General features: G+C 48.9%; 1 protein-coding gene across 8 annotated transcripts in view; it reads right to left on the minus strand.

Moving 5' to 3' along the window:
• Positions 1 to 21,410, minus strand: part of CTSW (cathepsin W) — a 1,394,816-nt gene that overhangs the window by 673,410 nt on the left and 699,996 nt on the right. For all 8 annotated transcript variants that reach the window (XM_085625446.1, XM_085625448.1, XM_085625452.1 and 5 more), the window contains one exon: positions 9,396 to 9,482. In XM_085625446.1, the coding sequence (XP_085481572.1) occupies positions 9,396 to 9,482 (87 nt within the window). The remainder of the gene's footprint in view (positions 1 to 9,395; positions 9,483 to 21,410) is intronic.

Below are 21,410 nucleotides of genomic sequence, written 5' to 3' on the forward strand. Positions count from 1 at the left end.
AAAATGAATCCGCACCTAAGGAGCCCTTTAGGAGATGTTCTACATACTCCTCCATACGCCCGGTATTTGTGCTCTCAGGAATACCTAATATGCGGACATTGTTGGGGCGGTTTTTGGCTTCGATATCCTCGTTCTTAGCCGCAATAACCTTCAGAAGTTTGTCCATTTGCGCAACTTGAGTCTGCATCTGAGTAGTGAACTCTTCTTTCTTAGAGATGCGTCGTTCTGCTTCCTTTAATTGCCCATCGTGCTTGTCAACTTTTTGCACCAAAAAATCTAGGCAATTATTCATAGTGTCCATCTTTTCAGATAAATCCGACAAGCTATGTTGTACAGCCAGGAGTAGCGTCTTGACATCATCGTCAGAGGATTGCGGTTGGGCCATAGTTACGGATTCAGCATCAGCAGACGTAGACCTAGTTGCAGCTTTTTTTTATTCAAAGGTTAAACGTCCGTCAGGTTTCCCCATTGCAGCCGTCGGTCTCGCAGGCAACTCTGCAGCGCGTGTGCGCAAGTATCTAACGATTACAGCAGGCGCCGGCCGTGGGTGTGCAAGACCACCCAGATACGCAGCAGACTGGGGTGCCTAAGGAGAGAGAGGCATCCGGTGTTGTTGGGGCAGGACGGAGGGGCCCACCAGGAATCTATGGCATGCAGGCATCCGCCAACTTAGTTTCTCTGTCCCAGCAGAATGCATCGCAAGGGAAGTCTTCCAGGAGGATTTATCTGGGCCCCGAATTCTGCAGAAGGCAATGGGCTGCTGACCGTAGTATGGCGGCGTGGAGGGGCAGCTGATGAAAGCCCTCCCCAATAGGCAGCAATATGTGTGACCCTCAGCACCGAGGATATGACCAGTCAGAGATCCGGCAGTAATACGAATGGCAGCGTTGACAGTGTCGGACCGCAATGAGGGCCTGGGCCGCAGCACAATGTACAGCAATCAGCGTAGTGAACTCTGAGGGGGTAGAGAAGCAGCGCCGGCAAATCGCAGGGGTCCAATGCAGCGCATAGGGTGGGCCAGCGGCAGCGCGGTGCCCAGAGGGTGGTGCAGTGTGTGGAACTTTGCCGGCCCAAGAAAATAAGACCAGGGAGTAGGAGGGCGCCTCCTGGGCCAGTACTCACTCGTCCACCATGATGTCTGGATCCCAGACAAAGAGCGCGCTTGTCACCAGCGGAGAGCGTCCCTCAGCCACCGCGTGCCATGCCGCTCCACCAGCAGCAGCATGCACAACCTCCCGAAACAGCAGAGGCCGCAGCTGCTATGGGAACGAGGCAATGTGGAAGTGCCAGGCGCAGCGCAGGAGCTCCCAGTCAAGACGAAGGTCCGAAGCAGAAATAAGGCACTCTGCCCTTCAGAGGAGGTGAGTCCGGATCACCGCGGTCTTCGCCGCCTCACCGTCGGAGATAGAGCCAGGTTTCTGCAGGTGAGGAGAGCAGCAGCAGCATCGGGGGCGATGTCAGCAGAAAAAAAAGCAGAAACGAGACGGCGGGGCTGCGACCAAGCCAAACGATGTTAGGGCCCACCACCTCGTGGTAAGCCTCGGGCTCAAGTAGTCGCAGCGGCCGGGTCAGGGCTCCAGCAGGTACGTCCTTCTCGACACCCTTAATCCGCAACCCTCCACAGCCGGCACCAGGAAGCCTCAGGAATCGCAGTTCTTTGCCCCGAAGGTAGCGGAGTATGCAAGGACCTGTTCGGTAGTAGTAGATATCAGGCCACCATAGCAGAAGTGAGGATTAATAACAGATAAGGTCGCCAAGCTTCCCGAGCCTCACAGGTATGCGGCCATCTTGAATGTGTACCACCTAGCGCCCAAAAATGAAACATATGTTTTCATAAAATTTACTGAATAATTATTGAATACAAAAACGGTTTTAATCATAACTATACATGCTAATATATTTTATTTATTACACATTTAGTTTGATGAGCTAACGTATGGTAACATTTTATTTTTTTAGTTCGAGGTTAATCATTATTTTAAGTTACTATACATTTTTATTTTATTTTAAAGCATTTGCAATATGTTTTTAATAACCATTAAACTTCATTATTTTTCCCTATATTTTACCATAAGGAGATCTCTACCCTGATGGTGGAGAACTCTTCCTGCATGTGAAAAGTTACATTTGTAAATCCTGTTCCAGTAGGCTGCACTTCATGTTTTGAGATGGTGAAGACATATAAGGCTGCACCTAGTGGTAAATTTACATTTAGAAATGGTAAAAAGCAAGCGGGGAGAGCGTGGCTTGGCCTGGACACAAGATGGCTGCTTTACTTTTGAGCTCCACAAGCTTGCAAGCTCCAGTGACAGTAAAATGTAGACCATTGCCCTCTCTTTCCATGGTGTGACCTTAAAAACCACTGGGGACCTATGGTGGAAGTCACTCCTTCTTGTGCGAGGCATGAGTAGAAGAGAGCAAGTTTCACCTGCTGACTGATGGTTTGCTGGTGGGGAGCATTAGTGGATGTGTTATGGTAGGGAGTCTGTGTAAACCCCAGGAGTAGATGGCATCACATGGTAATTGTTCCAGAGAGAATGGAAGATTTTATTACTAAGAGGGGGGATAGCAAGTTGATGGTAAATTGCATTGTATGTAAGCCTGGAACAGAAGGGAAACTGTTATTGGTGCTGAGAGGGTGATAGACCCGAGAGGGGGTGCAAAACATGTTCCCTTGTTGACCCACCATAATGTGGATGCATTTTTTACTTGCTTCTTAAAAAGTTGGCAGCCTGCAATTACTGGAGGGTCTGTGCACACCTGGGAGGAGGCTGCCTCTGGTTTTATGTCCAGGTAGCCAATGAGTGGAAAGAGGATGGGGCTCGAGATTGCTCATGAACCCTGCTCACAAGTGGGGTGAAGCGAGTCTCTGGCCTGTAAATCTCCTCCTGGCCAGGGGGTCCTGATCGGCTGCTGTAGTGATGCGGCTGGTGAGGTCCCAGCTCTGTGCATCCCCCTAACACGCATGTAGATGCTCAGCTAACTGACAGTCTGCACCTGTCAACCCTCAAAACGAGCAAAACAGTGAACCAGAAGCAGTCAAACATCTTGTTTGAGGCTAGGCGGGTGGGTGAACAGGTGAAGGGACTCTGAAACCACTTAGGAGAAGCCAGTGATATGTGGACACCAACTTGCTGAGGAGATTGACATGAAAGCACTCTTTGGTAAGATACAACTCACTCTGATGACTATTGACCAAAAGATAGACTATGTGACTACGCGAATGGACACCATAACCCAAAACTACAAAATCATGAAGCTGGAACAAAGAATCTCCAATTAGGAAGAGGATCAAAAGACAGGCAACAAAAAACGTATTCAGATCCATAATAAAAGCCAAGAATGAAGATCTTAAAGCACACTCTCGAAGAAAAACTCTATGCATAATCAAAATTGCAGAGTCCACAGCAACTGAGGAAATGCAGCTCTTTGTAGAGAAAATGCTGGTGTAACTATTAGGGGTGGTAAGCTTTTCCAAACTGTTAATTGTGGAGAAAGCCCAGCACTCACCCACACCCCATCCTCCTCCAGTCATTTTATTTCTGCTAGACACTAACCTCGCACCTCAAACCAACAAATGATTGTTTCAGAAATAGGCAGCGCTAAGCTTTATGTCATCCTACTCAACCTGTGCTAGGGGAGAGGCTATCCTTCTCAGACGAGTCATTCCATTCCGACTTATACGCTCAGTGTGAGATGACATGGGCAGATATGTCATAGTGCAGGGCGTGTTATGCTCCAGAAATGTCATCTTGCTGAACATTTATGGCCCAAATGCTTTTAGAGAAAAGTCCAAGAGTTGTCATGCAAGTTACGTATATGGGGAGGGGACTTAAATTAAACTTGACCCTCAAGTAGACAGATTGCATATATCATCTAGGAATCACTCTGCAGCCTGTAAAACCATCAACAACATTGTCAGAAGCAATGAATTGGTAGATGTGTACCAGATCAGGTATCATGGTACAGAGGAGAGAACGTTGTATGCAGCTGTTCACAAAATGTAGTGTAAACTACATTAATTGCTCTCACCCAGAGAAGTTAGTACCAGGGTGAGGAGTGTGGAACAGCATGCCCACACACATTCTGAGAACTCATCAGTGGCACTTGAAGTCTCATTTCAAGATGTATCTCCAGTGACAAGATTATGCCACCTATCACCGAGGGTTTTCCCAATAGCTATTTTCAGGACAAAATACAAACAGACATTCACAGAACTATTCTACTGAAACTTGAGGGTAAGTCACAACAATAGCTACGCTCCAGGAGGCTTTTAAAGTACTTTGGGAGGCTTTTAAAGTGATGCTAAGAGGCCACTGTCTGGCTTGCAAAAAGGGGTGCACAAGGCATTACAGCAACAAATGGTGACCTTGGAGATGGATATCAACGAAATAGAGCAGCAGCTGAATATTTTGGAAACTACACGGAAGCCTGAGTGCATGGGGAAACATTGGGTTACGAATTATGTACCTCAAATCATGCATGACGATGGTCAATTGGGATACGAAGCAGCAGTAGTACGGGCGATGTTCCATGTCTACTACAGCGACCTTAATGCATTTAAATGCATGGGTGCTCCTGAGCAAGTACACATCTACTTTGAAAACACATATAATACCAGAATGATTCTGCCAGGAAAAATAACAAAAAGGATTTTTAACAACAAGTTATTTAGTAAAGAGTCAAAGAATATCTTTTGTACAAGTATGTTCAAAGATAGTCTGCATCAAACTCTTAATTTATTTCATTGTCCGCGTTTGACCCACATATGCTTTGAAACCGGGCCTTCCTCAGGACAACTAGGAAGGAATACAACCTTGGAAACCACTTGTTAGCAGAGGTACTCAAATAAGTCCTTCATCCTGGTAGGTATGCAGAACAGGACCCATCTGCTGTACTAGTATACGGGTGACTAGACCTCTAAGATAGACGCAAACAAAGCATATATGTGGGTTGAAATGTCAACACTGAAATAAATTATGAGCCTGATGAAGAAAAATTGTCACAGGGAAAAATAAGGAATTGACAAATTGTCCCATTTTCACTAACTATAAACATAGTAGTTCATAGGATCTTATTGATGTAATATATGTTGTACATTGTTTTGTTGTTATTGCACTTTTCAAGCACTGCGCTGATCTCCCCGTGTGGAACACCCATATATAATGTCATTGTATTACAATTGTTAAATATAGTGTGTTTAGATAAATGGTATGTTGTTGTAAGTCAATAAACAATCCACTTAGGAGGATTTTTGGAGCCCCATGCTAAATAATTTGTTATTAAAAATCATTTTTGTTACTTTTTCGGCAGAATAATTCTGGAATTATATATGTAACAGACCCAGATTCTGATGGTTACATGGTCCACCAGTGTATATTTGAACTACTTTCAAAACATGACACTCGCATGGTTGAGTGTAGCTCAATATGATCTCTTAGCTCACCTTCTCATGCTAGATGAAATAAAAGACGTTATCTGTGGACTGCCCAACGGAAGGGCCCCTGGGTCTGACTGCTTACCTGCTGAAATATACAACACCAACATTGACCTGTTAGTGCTAGTTCCCCTTCAGTGGTTTTCGTTGCAGGGCTGCGTTGCACCAAATCATAGTAAATATGCCCCAGTGTGTCAGGGCTTGCTAAGAGTAATATGGAAGGACAAAACATCAAAATATCGCATTATTCGAAGTTTAGATGGGGAGACATTACGAAGTGGGGACAAGTACGAAAAATGTGAAACAATTGTGATATAGACAGAACCTTATTGGGAAATGTGTGCACATGCAGTGAGTGGTGCCAGTGGAAGAAGTGGGCTGCAACAGTACTGAAAGTGAGTGGTGCCTCTCAAGAAAAATTTGGGCATTTGCAACTATGTTTTTTTATACCAATTTAACACACAGATTTACCAGAGAGGGCCAGCAGGCAGCCTCCCAAACTGGGTGCAGGCAAAAAGACCATAACCCCACAACGGTCCTTACTGTAGGCCCCAACCCTTAGTCAAATCATGGCAAAGCATGGATATATAAGGCAAGTCTCCTAAAACGATTGTCACAACGGGTGGATCGCTTTTACTGCAGAGTATGTACCAATGTCAGCATAGTCAAAAACTCTTCTGGTGAATAACTAACTTGCCCACTTTTTGTTGAGTACCTACATCTCATAGTCAGGAAACATACTAAATGCATCATAGAATAAAGAGATCAGGATGGCACAGTGAAAAAGGCACAAGGAACTTTTGGCCTTGCTGTGTTTTGGGTGGCAGGCGTAACTCAAAAATCTAGCGATATATGTATGTAAGACTCTTCATTACATCTTTACTCAAGATAGAGTATTTGTTTATCTCACTTTGCTGACGTTGGTGGTGTAATGGTATTTTTGGTGTTTTTTTTAGCCCGACAGATTATTTTAGTTTATTTTATTAATTGAACTAATTACAAATGACTCGCACGGGCCCCTGATCCCCCCGCACAGATATCCACACCACTATGTACAGGAGTCAGACATATGGGATACTGCACTATGCCACAATCTTGTCTTAACACTGAATGAAAGACACACTGCTGTATCCTAAGGTGACTTGCCCACTCCGCCAGAAGCTGTCAACTAGCGATAGAAGTGTTGTTCGCTCTGTTTACACAGATTACAAAAATACATTTCTTAAGTAGTCATCTCAATCTATGTAGAGAGAAAACATTCATAATAGAGACACAAAATAATTTTTTATCACATTTTATTTTCTTAGAAAACACATACCAATAAATACTAACCCCACATTCATACCTCTTTCACATACTCCACATTCGTATCACTGACTCATACTATGAGTCAGTGATACAAATGTACTTAAGAAATGTATTTTTGTAATCTATGTAAACATGGTCAGAATAACAAGATTTTTGAAAGAAATGATGACAATGTGAACCAAAATTGTTAATTGACAGTTTTATTAAAAAAGTGAATAATGAAATAAAAGATAAATAAAAGTATTTTTACAAAAAAAGAAACTTATTTGTGGAGAAATTAAGAGTAAATGACCCGCCTTTATGCTATACAGTAGCAAGCATTAAAGCAATTTTGGTCACGTGGGAGGTCGCTCATTGATTTTTGTTCATTTCTCCCAGACCACAGTAATTTAGCTCTTCAGGGGGGCGCTTTTCTTAAATAGGATGTTCTACATCCGCCAACCTCTAAATAGACCTTATAATATTTTTGTAATTTTCTACCTAGCCCATCATATCAATGAAAGCAAAGCAGATCTGTCTATTAAGTTGCCTTTCAAACCTATACCCTGTCTGAACATGACAGCAGCAATATAGACTAACCATCTATGCTAAGTTTCAAAGACAATGGACCTAATAAGTAGCATTTGGATCGCAAAGAACAGGCAGAAACCTCTCCCATGACCCGAGTCTTTTGTTTTTTCCGGGTAAAATGTGCCGTCAAGAACCAGGCTAAACAAAGTTCATATTCAAAGGTGATTGTCTAGTAACTAGAGTTTACATTGTTTATCTAGGAACACAAAACAACTAAGGAGTGCACTCTATTTATTTACTACCGGTTTTATTATTTGAGTGCAAACAATTCCATAAAAACAGTTTCAGTGTGCTGACATAATAATGCAAGTTGTATCATGAATGGGACATTTTATATACAGGAAATTGAATGCGTTAAAAAAAAAGGTTGATATATAAAAACAATAAAAAACCTCTTACTGGGGCATTGGAGGTTGATATAAGTTACTTACCTTCTGTAACGATTTATCTGTAAGAGACATTAGTAGTTATAGATTCATTACCTTAGAATTACCCCCAGGCGTCAGACTGCATCCGGAGACATTTTTCCTTAGCAGTTCCCCGGTGCAAAGGTAGGTGGCGTCAGTCGACTCTACGTTCGTTGGTAGCGTCGTGGTCGCGGGGATGACTTTGCGGTGTCTACTTAGATACCGCCCCTGCACGCTGATGTCAGTTCTGACACCACTTTCCATGCCAGAAGGGCAGAGCCATGCAAGACACTGACCACTGGTGCACATAACTAGGGCCTTGTAAGGGAGTAAGGAATCTATAACTACTAATGTCTCTTACAGATACATCGTTACTGAAGGTAAATAACTTGTTCATCTGAATGGGACCGTAGGTATAGATTCCTTACCTTAGAATAGATACCCCAGCAATGCCAACCCCGTAGGAGGGTCTGCAAACTAAGTTCACACCAGGAAGTCCTGGAGAACAGAACGGCCGAACTTGGCTGACCAGGCAGTAATGCTTGGTGTACATGTACAAGGATGCCCACATGGCCGCCTGACATGTCAAGTAAGGGAACTCCGCGTCCCAAAGCAGCAGTGGCTGCCGTCGCCCTGGTAGAGTGGGCAAGCAGTCAGACATATGGGATACTGCACTATGCCACAATCTTGTCTTAACACTGAATGAAAGACACACTGCTGTATCCTAAGGTGACTTGCCCACTCCGCCAGAAGCTGTCAACTAGCGATAGAAGTGTTGTTCGCTCTGTTTATTTCTTTTTTTGTTGTTTCAGGAAAAAAACGCAAATCGGAAGTAGTTATGTGATTACAGGACACATTTGTAAATAGACTATTATGAGGGGGGGTATCAAAGGCCCATAGAAAATTGCACTAGCAAGAAGGCCATGGTCCAATAGTAAAACTATCGCCCAACCAGGACCAACGCCGAGCCACGGCTTACAGCCAGGCACCAATATATTGCACAGATGCTTGTAAGATGATGTCTGTACATTGATTCTCATATACATACTACCAATAAAAAGATTTTTTTAAACATACTAATGATTCATTTTCCAGTCTACTGATGGAGGCAATGCTGTTTATCAGCTAGCTGTCCACTTTAAAATAAAAGAAATGTATCTTACAGGTTTGGTCAAAGTGGGTATCTGGGATTGGCACTTTGGCCTCTTGGTCCACAGTCCCCAACTCAGCCATGTCACTGTCCAATGTGAATGCATGTTAGGGACAATGAGCTTCCCAGCCCCAAAGAGGTGGATAACATACTGCATTCATGGGTAGTAGCTGCTCACAGACCAGATGCAGGCTCCAGATCTTTCTTTTAGGACAGAGCTGTGAACCTCACAATACATGCCGAGGAGCAGGTCTGCATTACAGATATTGAGGTGTAGAAAGAGCTTTAGAGAATTCAACATGAGAATTCCATTATTTCCGATAAGGCTTAAGCATGTACAACAATCTTAAAATAACCAATCCTGAAAGGATGCAGAGGAGCGTGTGCCTTTTTGAAAGATAGGCGTCTTACTATAGAGATGGCCTACAGTGGACCGACAGGAGAAGGCCAATGCTCAGGATTTCTCAATGTAACCAATGCATGGTATCAATCATGAATTATTTAATTTGCAGTTAGTACGTACCTTGTTGTAGAACTGTCATGAAGGCGTCCCACACCCATCCTCCTTTACAGCCATCCCTACTGGAGCAATTGTCACAATCAATGAGCTCTGTAATTATAAATGTAATTCGTGATTACCTGTATGCCCATGCCAGAAGAAACAAGTCAAGCAGATGATTAAAATGCATAGACCCCCATCCCCTAGGTCCGTGAAGGCACTGGCCTCCACTCCGGTGTGGGGGAATCACCAGCCTTATTTAGAGATCCCCGTCTGCCTCATTGACATTTCTGTGGCAGTAGGGCTGATGCACTGAAAGTACAAATGAATGCTGAGTGGTCACTATAAACTTGGAGTTCATTTTTGTTTTAAGCAAACTTCCAAAGCAGGTCTTTAAAGGGTTGAAAAAAATAAATGGTCTGCACAATCCCGGATATCTCTTCCCCTGTTTCAAAGCTGTTGATTGATTCTTCTGCCTAAATCTGCCATACCTTGAATGACAGGGAAACTGAGTAACCATAGCCACATCCTAAATAGGTTGGGGGCGACCATCACTGCGATTTTCCAGCCCAGTGACGTGTGGGCCATCAGGTCAAAGTTTTATAACAGCAGAGCCAGACAAGGGGCTGATGTGTGAAACCCTGCAGTCCCTGTCTCAAAATGAAAACCGCAAGGTTGGCGGGTTGGACTTCTGCTGCTTTTGGTGGATGTTCTACATCCAAAATCAATGAGCGACCTTCCACGTGACCAAAATTGCTTTAATGCTTGCATAAAGGCGGGTCATTTACTCTTAATTTCTCCACACAAGTTTAAATTTTGTAAAAATACTTTTATGTATCTTTTATTTCATTATTCACTTTTTTAACAAAACTGTCAATAAACAGTTTTGGTTCACATTGTCATAATTTCTTTCAACAATCTTGTTATTCTGACCATGTTTACACAGATTACAAAAATAAATTTCTTAAGTAGTCATCTCAATCTATGTAGAGAGAAAACATTCATAATAGAGACACAAAATCATTTTTTTATCACATTTTTTTCTTAGAAAACACATACCAATAAATACTAACCCCACATTCATACCTCTTTCACATACTCCACATTCGTATCACTGACTCATACTATGAGTCAGTGATACAAATGTACTTAAGAAATGTATTTTTGTAATCTATGTAAACATGGTCAGAATAACAAGATTGTTGAAAGAAATGATGACAATGTGAACCAAAATTGTTAATTGACAGTTTTATTAAAAAAGTGAATAATGAAATAAAAGATAAATAAAAGTATTTTTACAAAAAAAAAATTATTTGTGGAGAAATTAAGAGTAAATGACACGCCTTTATGCTATACAGTAGCAAGCATTAAAGCAATTTTGGTCACGTGGGAGGTCGCTCATTGATTTTTGTTTATTTCTCCCAGACCACAGTAATTTAGCTCTTCAGGGGGGCGCTTTTCTTAAATAGGATGTTCTACATCCGCCAACCTCTAAATAGCCCTTATAATATTTTTGTAATTTTCTACCTAGCCCATCATATCAATGAAAGCAAAGCAGATCTGTCTATTAAGTTTCCTTTCAAACCTATACCCGGTCTGAACATGACAGCAGCAATATAGACTAACCATCTATGCTAAGTTTCAAAGACAATGGACCTAATAAGTAGCATTTGGATCGCAAAGAACAGGCAGAAACCTCTCCCATGACCCGAGTCTTTTGTTTTTTCTGGGTAAAATGTGCCGTCAAGAACCAGGCTAAACAAAGTTCATATTCAAAGGTGATTGTCTAGTAACTAGAGTTTACATTGTTTATCTAGGAACACAAACCAACTAAGGAGTGCACTCTATTTATTTACTACCGGTTTTATTATTTGAGTGCAAACAATTCCATAACAACAGTTTCAGTGTGCTGACATAATAATGCAAGTTGTATCATGAATGGGACATTTTATATACAGGAAATTGAATGCGTTAAAAAAAAAGATTGATATATAAAAACAATAAAAAACCTCTTACTGGGGCATTGGAGGTTGATATAAGTTACTTACCTTCTGTAACAATTTATCTGTAAGAGACATTAGTAGTTATAGATTCCTTACCTTAGAATTACCTCCAGGCGTCAGACTGCATCCGGAGACATTTTTCCTTAGCAGTACCCCGGCGCAAAGGTAGGTGGCGTCAGTCGACTCCGCGTTCGTTGGTAGCGTCGTGGTCGCGGGGATGACTTTGCGGTGTCTACTTAGATACCGCCCCTGCACGCTGATGTCAGTTCTGACACCACTTTCCACGCCAGAAGGGCAGAGCCATGCAAGACACTGACCACTGGTGCACATAACTAGGGCCTTGTAAGGGAGTAAGGAATCTATAACTACTAATGTCTCTTACAGATACATCGTTACTGAAGGTAAATAACTTGTTCATCTGAATGGGACCGTAGGTATAGATTCCTTACCTTAGAATAGATACCCCAGCAATGCCAACCCCGTAGGAGGGTCTGCAAACTAAGTTCACACCAGGAAGTCCTGGAGAACAGAACGGCCGAAAAAACAGTCTCTCCGGACTTGGCTGACCAGGCAGTAATGCTTGGTGTACATGTACAAGGATGCCCACATGGCCGCCTGACATGTCAAGTAAGGGAACTCCGCGTCCCAAAGCAGCAGTGGCTGCCGTCGCCCTGGTAGAGTGGGCAAGCAGTCCCACTGGAGGTTCCTTTTTAGCCAAAGAATAACAGATCTTCATACGTAGGACAACCCATCGAGAGATGGTACGTTTGTGCACTGCTCGACCTTTCTTAGCGCCCACATATCCCACGAAGAGTCCACCCGGAAGTCTTTTGTGCGGTCAAGGTAGAAAAACTGCGCATGCTTTGGGTACAGACTGCGGAGTCTCTCCTCCTCGTTGGAACGGTGTGGAGGCGGGAAGAAGGTGGGCAATCTGATGGTCTGACCTATGTGGAAGAACTACTTTGTCCGGATGGACAGCAAGACACTGAGGTTTAGAAGATAAAGCCTGATGCTCACTCACCCTGCAAGCAGAGGTGATGGCAAGCAAGAAAGCAGTCTTTAAAGTGAGGAGACGTAGAGGACAATTATGTAGAGGTTCAAAGGGAGCACACATAAGATAAGTGAGCACAAGGTTCAAGTCCCATGGGGAATTATGAAAGGAGAAGGAGGAAAGAGATGAGTAATGCCCTTCAGGAATCTGTTAATCTGGGACTTGAAAAGAGAAGGCTGATCAGGAAGGCGAAGAAAGGCTGAATCGGCCGAAATATAACCCTTAAGAGTGCCCAGAGCAGAGCTCTGCTGGGCCAAGAAAAGAATAAAGAGGAGAACCTCTAAAAGAGGAGCAGAAAGGAGATCCACAGCCTTTGCTGTTCACCATGCCACAAATTTGTTCCATCTACAGGCATATACCGCTTTGGTGGAGGAACACCTGGCTGCCAAGATGACGTCACAGACTTTGGGAGGAAGGTCGAAAGTTGTCGCAGCTCAATCTCCACGCAAGGAGTTGGAGGCTGGACAGGTTTGGGTGGAGGACCGTCCCCTGCTGCTGCATTAGATCCTACTGAAGAGGCAGTCTGATCGGAGGATCAATGGCCATGCTCAAGAGCTCGGGGTACCAGACTCTTCATGCCCAGTCCAGAGCCACAAGAATTTCTTGGGCCCAGTGGTGCTTGATCTTCTTCAGCACTCTGGATAGAAGTGGTACAGGTGAAAGGCATACAGGAGGCCGCAATTCCACTCATGACGAAAGGGGTCGCCGAACGAGTGTCATCTTGAAAACTCCAACGCTCAGAACTGCTGACATTGCGCGTTCTCTTTGGTGGCGAATAGATCTAACCAAGGCTCTCCCCACTGCTGAAAGAGACCTTGCACCACCTCCGAGCAAAGACGCTATTCGTGATCCATCATGCACCAGCTGCTGAGCTTGTCCCCCCTGACATTGAGGGAACCTGCAAGGTGTTGAACCACCAGGGATATGCCCTGATGTTCCAGCCATGTCCAAATGCGAAGAGTCTATCGACATAGGGTCCACGACCCCATCCTGCCCTGTTTGTTGCAGTACCATATGGCGGTGGTATTGTCCGTGAACACCTGAACAAGTCTTCCTTTGACAGAGGGAAGAAATGCCTTCAGTGCAAGATGAATCGCCCAGAGCTCCAGAAGGTTCATGTGGAGCCCGTACTCCACCGGAGACCAGAGGCTTCTGATCTCTGCCTCCCCCATATTGCTGCCCCATCCCAGAAGTGACGCATCCATCACTACTGCAAACTCTGGTTAGGGAAGGGAGAGGGATCTGCCGCTGACCGAATCCTGGTTCGTGAGCCACCACTGCAACTGATCTGCAGTCCCCTCTGAGATCTGGATGACATTGGAAAGATTCCCCTGATACTGCGCCCACTAGAACTTTAGGTCCCACTTAACAGCCAGCATATGCCATCTTGCATGATCTACCAGGAGGATGAAGGAGGCCATGAGGCCCAGCAGCCTCAGGGTCATTCTCACCGAAATCCGGGATACAGGCTGAAACATCGGTATCATAGCCTGAATATCCTGGACTCGTTGCTCGGAAGGATAGACCCAAAACTGTGCTGTGTCCACAACCGGTCTGATGAAAAGGAGCTTCTGAGAGGGAATCAGGTGCGGCTTTGGCACTTTGATATTGAACTCCAGCAAATGCAGGAAGTCCGCCGTAGTCTGGAGGAGGGAAACGACAGCCTGGGGCCAGCCCGCCTTCAACAGCCAGTCGTCGAGATAGGGGAAGACTGGAACCCCTGATCTGCGCAGATGAGCAGCGACCACCACTATCACTTTCGTGAACACCCGAGGGGCGCTGGTAAGGCCAAAAGGGAGCACGGTGAACTGAAAATGCTCGTAGCCTACCGCGAACCATAGGTAACGCCAATGGGCAGGCAAGACGGGGATGTGAATTAAGCGTCCTGCAAGTCCAACGCTACCATCCAGTCTCCAGGATCGACGGCAGACAAGAACTGAGCCAAGGTTAACGTATTGAACTTCTCCTTCCGGAAGAAGCGCTGGATATCCCGGCGGTCTAATATAGGACGCAGGCCTTTGGCCTTCTTGGGCACCAGCAAGTAGTGGGAGTAGCAACCACGAACTACTTCTGGCACAGAGACACGTTCTATAGCTCCCTTGACCATGAGAGCTGTAACTTCCTGGTGGAGTAGGGCCAAATGATCCTTCGACATGCGATGGAGTGTAAGTGGCATAGAGGGAGGGGTAGTCTCGAAGGGTAGGGAGTAGCCCCTTCCGACTATCTGCAAAACCCACCCGTCTGACATGATGTTGCGCCAGTGGAGGGGGTGATGGCGGATCCTGCCACCCACTGGCAAGTGGTGACCCTAAAAAGTCGGACTAGGAAAGTTTGGAGGCTGCTGCAGGTGGGCATTGGTGGACTGGCCCACCCGCTGGCCCCCAGACCCACGACATTGGGTCCCACGTCCCCGGCCGAGCAGAGGCTGGGTAGCTTGCCCAGACCTGTAGCTGTTGGTGGGGCACCCCTTTCGTAGCCACGAAAGGGGCAAAAAGCAGACTGCATGGGGCGAGAGGTGGCAGTGACAGCCAACGATCTGGTCATAGCCCAAGGGTCCTTGAAACACCTGAGCGCGTTGTCCGCCTGGTCACCAAACAGGCGACAGCCATCAAAGGGCATGTCCAAAAGGGTCGATTGAACATCCCCAGGGAAGCCAGTGAACCTCAGCCAGGTGTAGCGCCTCGAGGATACTGACGTTGAAATCGTTCTATCCAGCGAGTCAGCAGTATCCAGCCCACATCGGATGGCAAACTTTGCTGAGTCTCTACCCTCTGCGACAGCGAGGGTGAGCATGGCCCGAGTCTCCTCCGGGCACTGCTGCAGCACTTGCGCAACCGTGTCCGACACAGAATGTGTGTAACAACACAAGAGACATGAGGTGTTCACTGACCGCAGGTCTAAGCTTGCGGAAGAAAACATCTTCCCAAGATGGTCCAGGTTCTTGGATTACCTATCTGAGAGAGCAGTAGGGAACGCACCTTTTGATGTTGAAGTTTGGACCACCAAGTTCTCAGGGTAGGGTGTTGGGGGAGGAAAAGTGGGTCGCCTGGAGCCGAGCGGTGGCATCAGGCAATCATCATATCCACAGGAGCCCCTGTGCTGGGCTTGGACCAAGTGCCCAGAAGGATGTCAGTGAGGGCCTCATTAAAAGGCAGCAAGGGCTCCAAAGAGGCCGCTGCCGGCTGAAGCATCTTAGTAAGGAGGATAGTCCTGACTGCCACGGTAGGAAGCTCAAGGCCCAAGGCCTCAGCCGCCCTACACAACACCACAGCGTAGAAGGCCCCCTCCTCTATAGCCACGGTACGGGGGAGAAAGCATACCAAGGTCTGGTAAGGTATCCAGACCACTGGCCTCACCAAACTCCTCTCGCCAGTCCGGCTCCTCAAGTTGGTCTGCTAGAGGGTCACCAGACCCCTCCCAGTCCTCCTCACCCCCCCTCTGGCTGCCAGTCAGGGCGGTAGGGAACGCCAGGAAAGAACAGTGGTACAAAAGTACCGGTCATCACTGTCGTCACCGGAATCTGCACCGGGGAAGGTACCATGAGGTCGACCGGCACCGATCTGCATCCAGGCCTGGATCCTCGGGGGCCCTCTGGCGCAGGAGCCGAAGCCGCCGGCCTCGAAGGCCCAGGGCCCCCAGCTGAGTTCCCGGGGCCCGAAGGCTTGCCGGCGGAGTCAGGCTGCCCAAAGATGCTATGTAGTGCTTCATAGAAAGCTCGAAGCTGGGCAGGGGACGCTCCGGCTCCCGGAAAGGGAGGGAAATGCAGAGTCGTCCCAGAAGCGGGCTCCGATTCCTGTGTCGCGTCGGTCAACGGGCAGGGAGAAGGTGCAGAGCGATGATGATTCCTCGTCTTCTTCTTGTGTTTCGACTTGCCAGAGGAGTGCGAAGACTTCGATGACAAGTGGTGATGGCTCTGCAACCGGTCCTGAGACCTTCCTCTTGACCTAGGACCTCAAGTGGCGCGGAGCTGGCTGCCGGGCCTCCAGAAGCTTTGGGGACCGCTCCCGCAAAGACTTTGGGTTCATGGCCCGACAGTCGGAGCACGACTTTGGGTCGTGGTCGCGCACCAAGCACCAGAGGCACACGAGGTGCGGATCCATGACAGACATCACAGACAGGAGTCACAAAGCTTGAAGCCGGTCGTACGATGGGACATCTCTACGTGCACCAGGAGTCGAAGGACTTGAAAAAGAGGTCGACAAAAGTCGAAAAAGCTTTAGTCAAAAAGTGACAAGGGGCACGCTCTCTCCAGATCTGCGCTGGCTGGCGCAAAAAAAGAAAGAACTGGCGTCAGCGTGCAGGGGCAGCGTCTAAGTGGACACTGCAACGTCATCCCGGCGACCACGACGCTGAGTCTACCGATGCCACCTACCAACACGCAAGCTAAGAAAACATTTCTCCGATGCAGTCTGACGCCTGGGGGTAATTCTAAGGTAAGGACTCTATAACTATGGTCTATTTCAGATGCCCTGATATAATCACATTGTACTGCCTTTTTCATTTTACAGTAATATACAGCTGTGTTTAATTTGATCTCATTAGGTACCACCCCCTACTTGCTGCACAATAACATTTGTAAACAGTAACATACTAATATATGTTATTTACAGCATTGAGAAACTGCCTAAGGGCAGAATTAAGTTCTACATAAAAATTATTTTAAGCACTTAAAAACGACTTAAGTGCAGAATGAAGGTCTATATTTAAGCAAATTATTATTGTTGCGTTACTGAATGGAGTTCGCTGTAATTGCTTAGACTTCGAATTGGCTTGTTTACAGACTGATTCTGCACAGTTCTACTTGCCATTTACAAGCACATGTCTAATATGTGCTTCAAAAGGAACAATCCTTGCATGCAGGAGGCCAGATCGGGGGTGGCGGTGGTTGGGTAGACGGGGTGTAAAAAAAAGGAATAAAAAGTACCCCCCTTGCTGCGCCTCTCCTTAGTCACCCCGGCGTTGTCTCGCCCAGCCGGTATTTCAGGAATGCCGCTGCCCGCGTCCCAAGCAGTGGGACATCAGCAGGGCAGCATGTTAGTGGCCGCCCGTCGGAGCCTTCCCCCTTGCTGCCTCGCGCGCGAGGCCTACGCCCACTAGGGTTACGACCCCCTATCGTGTGGAGCTGGAGGCGGGCCATTGGGGGCGGGGGGCGCGGCTTGCCCCCCTACTTAGGAGGCCCTCTCGCCCAGTTCCTCCTCTGTTTCCTGCGCGCCGCTCCAGCCTGGACACGCGTTTTCTTCGGTACTTTGATCGACCCCCCCCCCGTCGTCGTGCCTTCCTGGGATCATCTACGTTCGGTGAGTCTTGCTAACCTCTCCCACCCCGGCCCTGTCCCTGGGCATGACCATGTGGAAGGGGCCCTGTGGCCCGGATGGCCATGGGTGTGGGGGGCGCAAGCAGTGGCCCGTGTCCCTGCGGGGCAATGCGGGTGTTGCTGGGGGGGGTTATGTGTCGTGGCGCGATTGCGGGGTGGCAGGGCGAGTGGAGGTCCAGTATCGGACCGGGCGTATGCAGAAGGTTGCGAGCCGTAGCGGCCTAGGCCTGGACACGCATATTCTTGCCACGCGATTGCGTGCGGATTTCGTCCTTGCGATCGTGGCCCCGGTGTCGCGTGCGTGTCGTACCACTCGGCAACGACGAGTCTGCTGCCGTGCCTCGCCCCCCGGCCCTGTCCCAGGGCATGTCCAGGACAATATGGCGGGAAAGCAAGATAGTATCGCGGCGCGAGTTTGAACGCGCCCAGGTCGCAGGGTGGCCAAGAAGGAGGGATGGGCTGGCATTAACGGCTTTTTACAATTCGGCAGCGCTACCAGACCGGCCCAAGATTAGTGTGGGGTGTGAGCGGCATGGGCCGTAGCGTGGCGCCGTGGCACCGCGCGGCTTCCGGCCTCAGCAATTTGCCGAAGTACCTCCCGCGGGGCTGCAGCACAATGGTAGGGCGCATGCCTCAGGCCCCGGGTTCGATTCCCCGGTAGTGCTGCTTCGTGCATGGTGCTGCCGACCTCCGAGCGGGGGACCAGGGAGAGGGAGTCGGTATACTAGAGCAGAGCTTAAGCCGCCGCTTGCGACGCGATTGGCCCCCAGACGTGGCCGGGGCAATGGCCCCGCAACATAGGCGAAATTTCATTCTTTAACAGCATTGCTAAATTCCGGCATGGTGGGTTCGGGTAGCGTGGACCACTAAGGACAGTTGATTGGGCACAGGTAGTAGCAGGGTTCGAGACCTACCTTCCCAATTTTAAATATAGTGCGCACCCGGTATACTAAATTGCGAGTTAAGCAAATGTGGGGAGCGGGCGGCTCACGGGCGTAATGTGTGGCAGAATCATGGGTCAAACGACGCGGCTGGGGAGGTAGGAGGAGAGTAAACGGATCTCGCAGGGCCACGGGTTCGAGAACGGGACAGGTAACGCGTCCATCCAACCAACTGCACCCGATTGCAGTAGTGCAGTATTTCGCTAATAATCGGGTCCTGGCCCCGGGCCGGCCCCCGCATCCCCAGACTTCTGCTTCCGGCTTGACGGTTGCGATGTGGACCCGTTCACCTGACGCACGAAGCTATCGACTCAGTCGGCTACCGGGGGCCCTTCGTGGTGCGGGGTAAATGGCTCGTAGGGTGCGTAAGTAAAAGCACCAAATCACTTCATGCAGTTTGATAGGTGTGGGGAGGGTGCGTCAATTGCCCAAAAAACAAACACCCCATCCTCGGAGCAGGGGAGGCGATAATTGTCGGACAGCATACACTAAATGTGCACGCCTTTAGCATACACGGGAACCTGTCGTGCCAGGCTGTGCCCGGATGCGGTAGCGGGCCGCCGACGCCCCTGGGCTCAGGATGTGCGCGTCACAGGCTACCTCCACCGACCCCCGCAGCTTTCAATTTAGCGACCGAGAATCCTGAAAGGCAGGGCGGACATAACCAAAATCTTGTAGAAGACATTGCGGGGGAGGGAGGGGCTGCGGGGCCTGGTCTAGGTACAATGATGCGGTCCTACGATCCGGCCGGCACCCCCCCCCCCTCTCTTCCCCCCCCCCACACTAGCAGTCAGAGAGGTCGACCACCACTCACCCCCCCCCCTGCGGCCTCGGCCTCCCCGCCCGGCAGCGCTCCACCGGGGGGGGCGAGACGCGCGCGTGTTATGGGCTGCTGCCTCGTGTTGGCCTGGATGTCGTGCACGGGTGGGGTTCGCTCCAGCAAGAGTTCGGTATGGAGCGCCCGGCGCGCACAGCGGGGGAGGGGGGGCAGCGGCAAAGCGCATCCCGGCATTGCAGTGAGGGGATGCCAAATGGTTTAAAAAAAAAAAAAAAAGATTTTACAAATCATGGCGTGGTAGCACACTGTCATTAACAAAGGGCACATTTTCCATTTAGAGTGGCACTTAATCTGCACAGCTATACAGGTTTACTGATTAAACTATATAGAGCACCAAGAATGTGTTACATTGTGTTTCAGTGAATGGTTTGTTCATAAGGCTCTCATAGGACAGGGGTTCGAGCCCGCGAACGCTGTCGAAGTGTCATAAGGTGGCAATCTTCACCCCCCCCTTTTTATTGGGTTCACTCCTCCCTTTCGGTCTTGTTTCCTAGCAGGGGCTGGTCATTAAGTGTCTCATGCGGTGCAGCCCGGTAAGGCAAGCCAACATGTTGGCACGGCAGGTTACATACACAGGTGACCCCAGGGCGGGGTGAGCACATGCAGGATCGTCCCCGCCCTGGAGGTTGCCGCCAGACCCGACGCGGCGTGCGGGTAGTTACGGATGTTTTGCCCAGGTACCCCGAGAGGGGATTTCTAGCGATGCACAGGGCAAGCCGGCGCACTGGGTGCCTGTAAGGGGATTAGGGATAACTACTTCATCACTTTCCCTTGGCTGGTGGCCTATTCACTGTAACTGCCAAGCTGCTGTGTGTACGTGAGATGCTTGCCAATGTACTAATCACCGTTCCTTTTCCCAATTGCAGATCGGTGAGGGAGTGCCCGCGAGTATAGGGCTAGGACCAGAGGCGAAGGCACTAAGGGACGCACATAGCGGTACTATCGGAGCATCGCCATGGAGAATATCGGGACACCGGGTCCATTGTTCTCCCAAGAAACGTCGGTCGAGGAGACGCAGCCGAGCGCACCACAGGAAGGGGTCTGGGCTGACTTTATGGCGTTTGCCCGAGAGAAGGGCACGGCGTGGGCCCAAGGTTTTCTAGAGGGCCGCAGGGTGGAGGATTCGGGCGTTGTTGTAACCCCCCCCTCCCTCTGAGGGCGCCCCAAGCTTATCCGGGTCCGAGCCCTGGAGGTCCACCAGGGTTCGCAAGCCCACATCAAAAGACATGCCGGAGGCCCAGCCGGCAAGGAAACGGCAGGCGACCGCAACACGCTCCGGCCTCCCGGCGGTCGCAACACCACCGGTACACGATTCTGCCACAGGACTAACTGACTTGGCCCAGATGGGTAAAGCCATGGACCAGATGCTTGGCCTCATGTCTGTTTTCCAGAGCCGCCTCGATTCGCTGGCCGCACCACCACAGGTGCCCCCAGCCCCGGCCCCCGCACCTTCTCAGGCGCCCGTCCTACAAGTCTGGGCTGGGCAGGGCACAACCGTTGAACGGCGCAATGGTGAGCTGGGGGGAGCATTGGGGTTGTCAACTCCAGGGGAGGCTGGCCCTTCCACATGCATGGCGGCAAGCACCCCCCCGGCCGGCGCAACGGCACCCCCTCCACCCGCACAGGCGGTTACCATACCCCCCATCCCTGCTGCCGCAGAGCCTGCGCCTGTTTCAGCAACAGTGGTGGCGGCGTCAGGAGGGGGGGGTGTAACCCAGGTCCCGAAGCCCCTCGTTACCCAAGCACCGCTGGCATCGGGCCGCTGCTCCCTGGCGTGGTTGGTGCCGCAGGCCGCAAAGGAAGGGATCTGGAGGAGGGAATATATAGACATCCTGACATTACTGATGCATGGGTCTGCTGGGGTGGACACGAGAAAGATGGGCCGCAAGGAA

Source organism: Triturus cristatus, chromosome 9, assembly GCF_964204655.1.
Source record: "Triturus cristatus chromosome 9, aTriCri1.1, whole genome shotgun sequence".
In the NCBI taxonomy this organism is placed as follows: domain Eukaryota; kingdom Metazoa; phylum Chordata; class Amphibia; order Caudata; family Salamandridae; genus Triturus; species Triturus cristatus.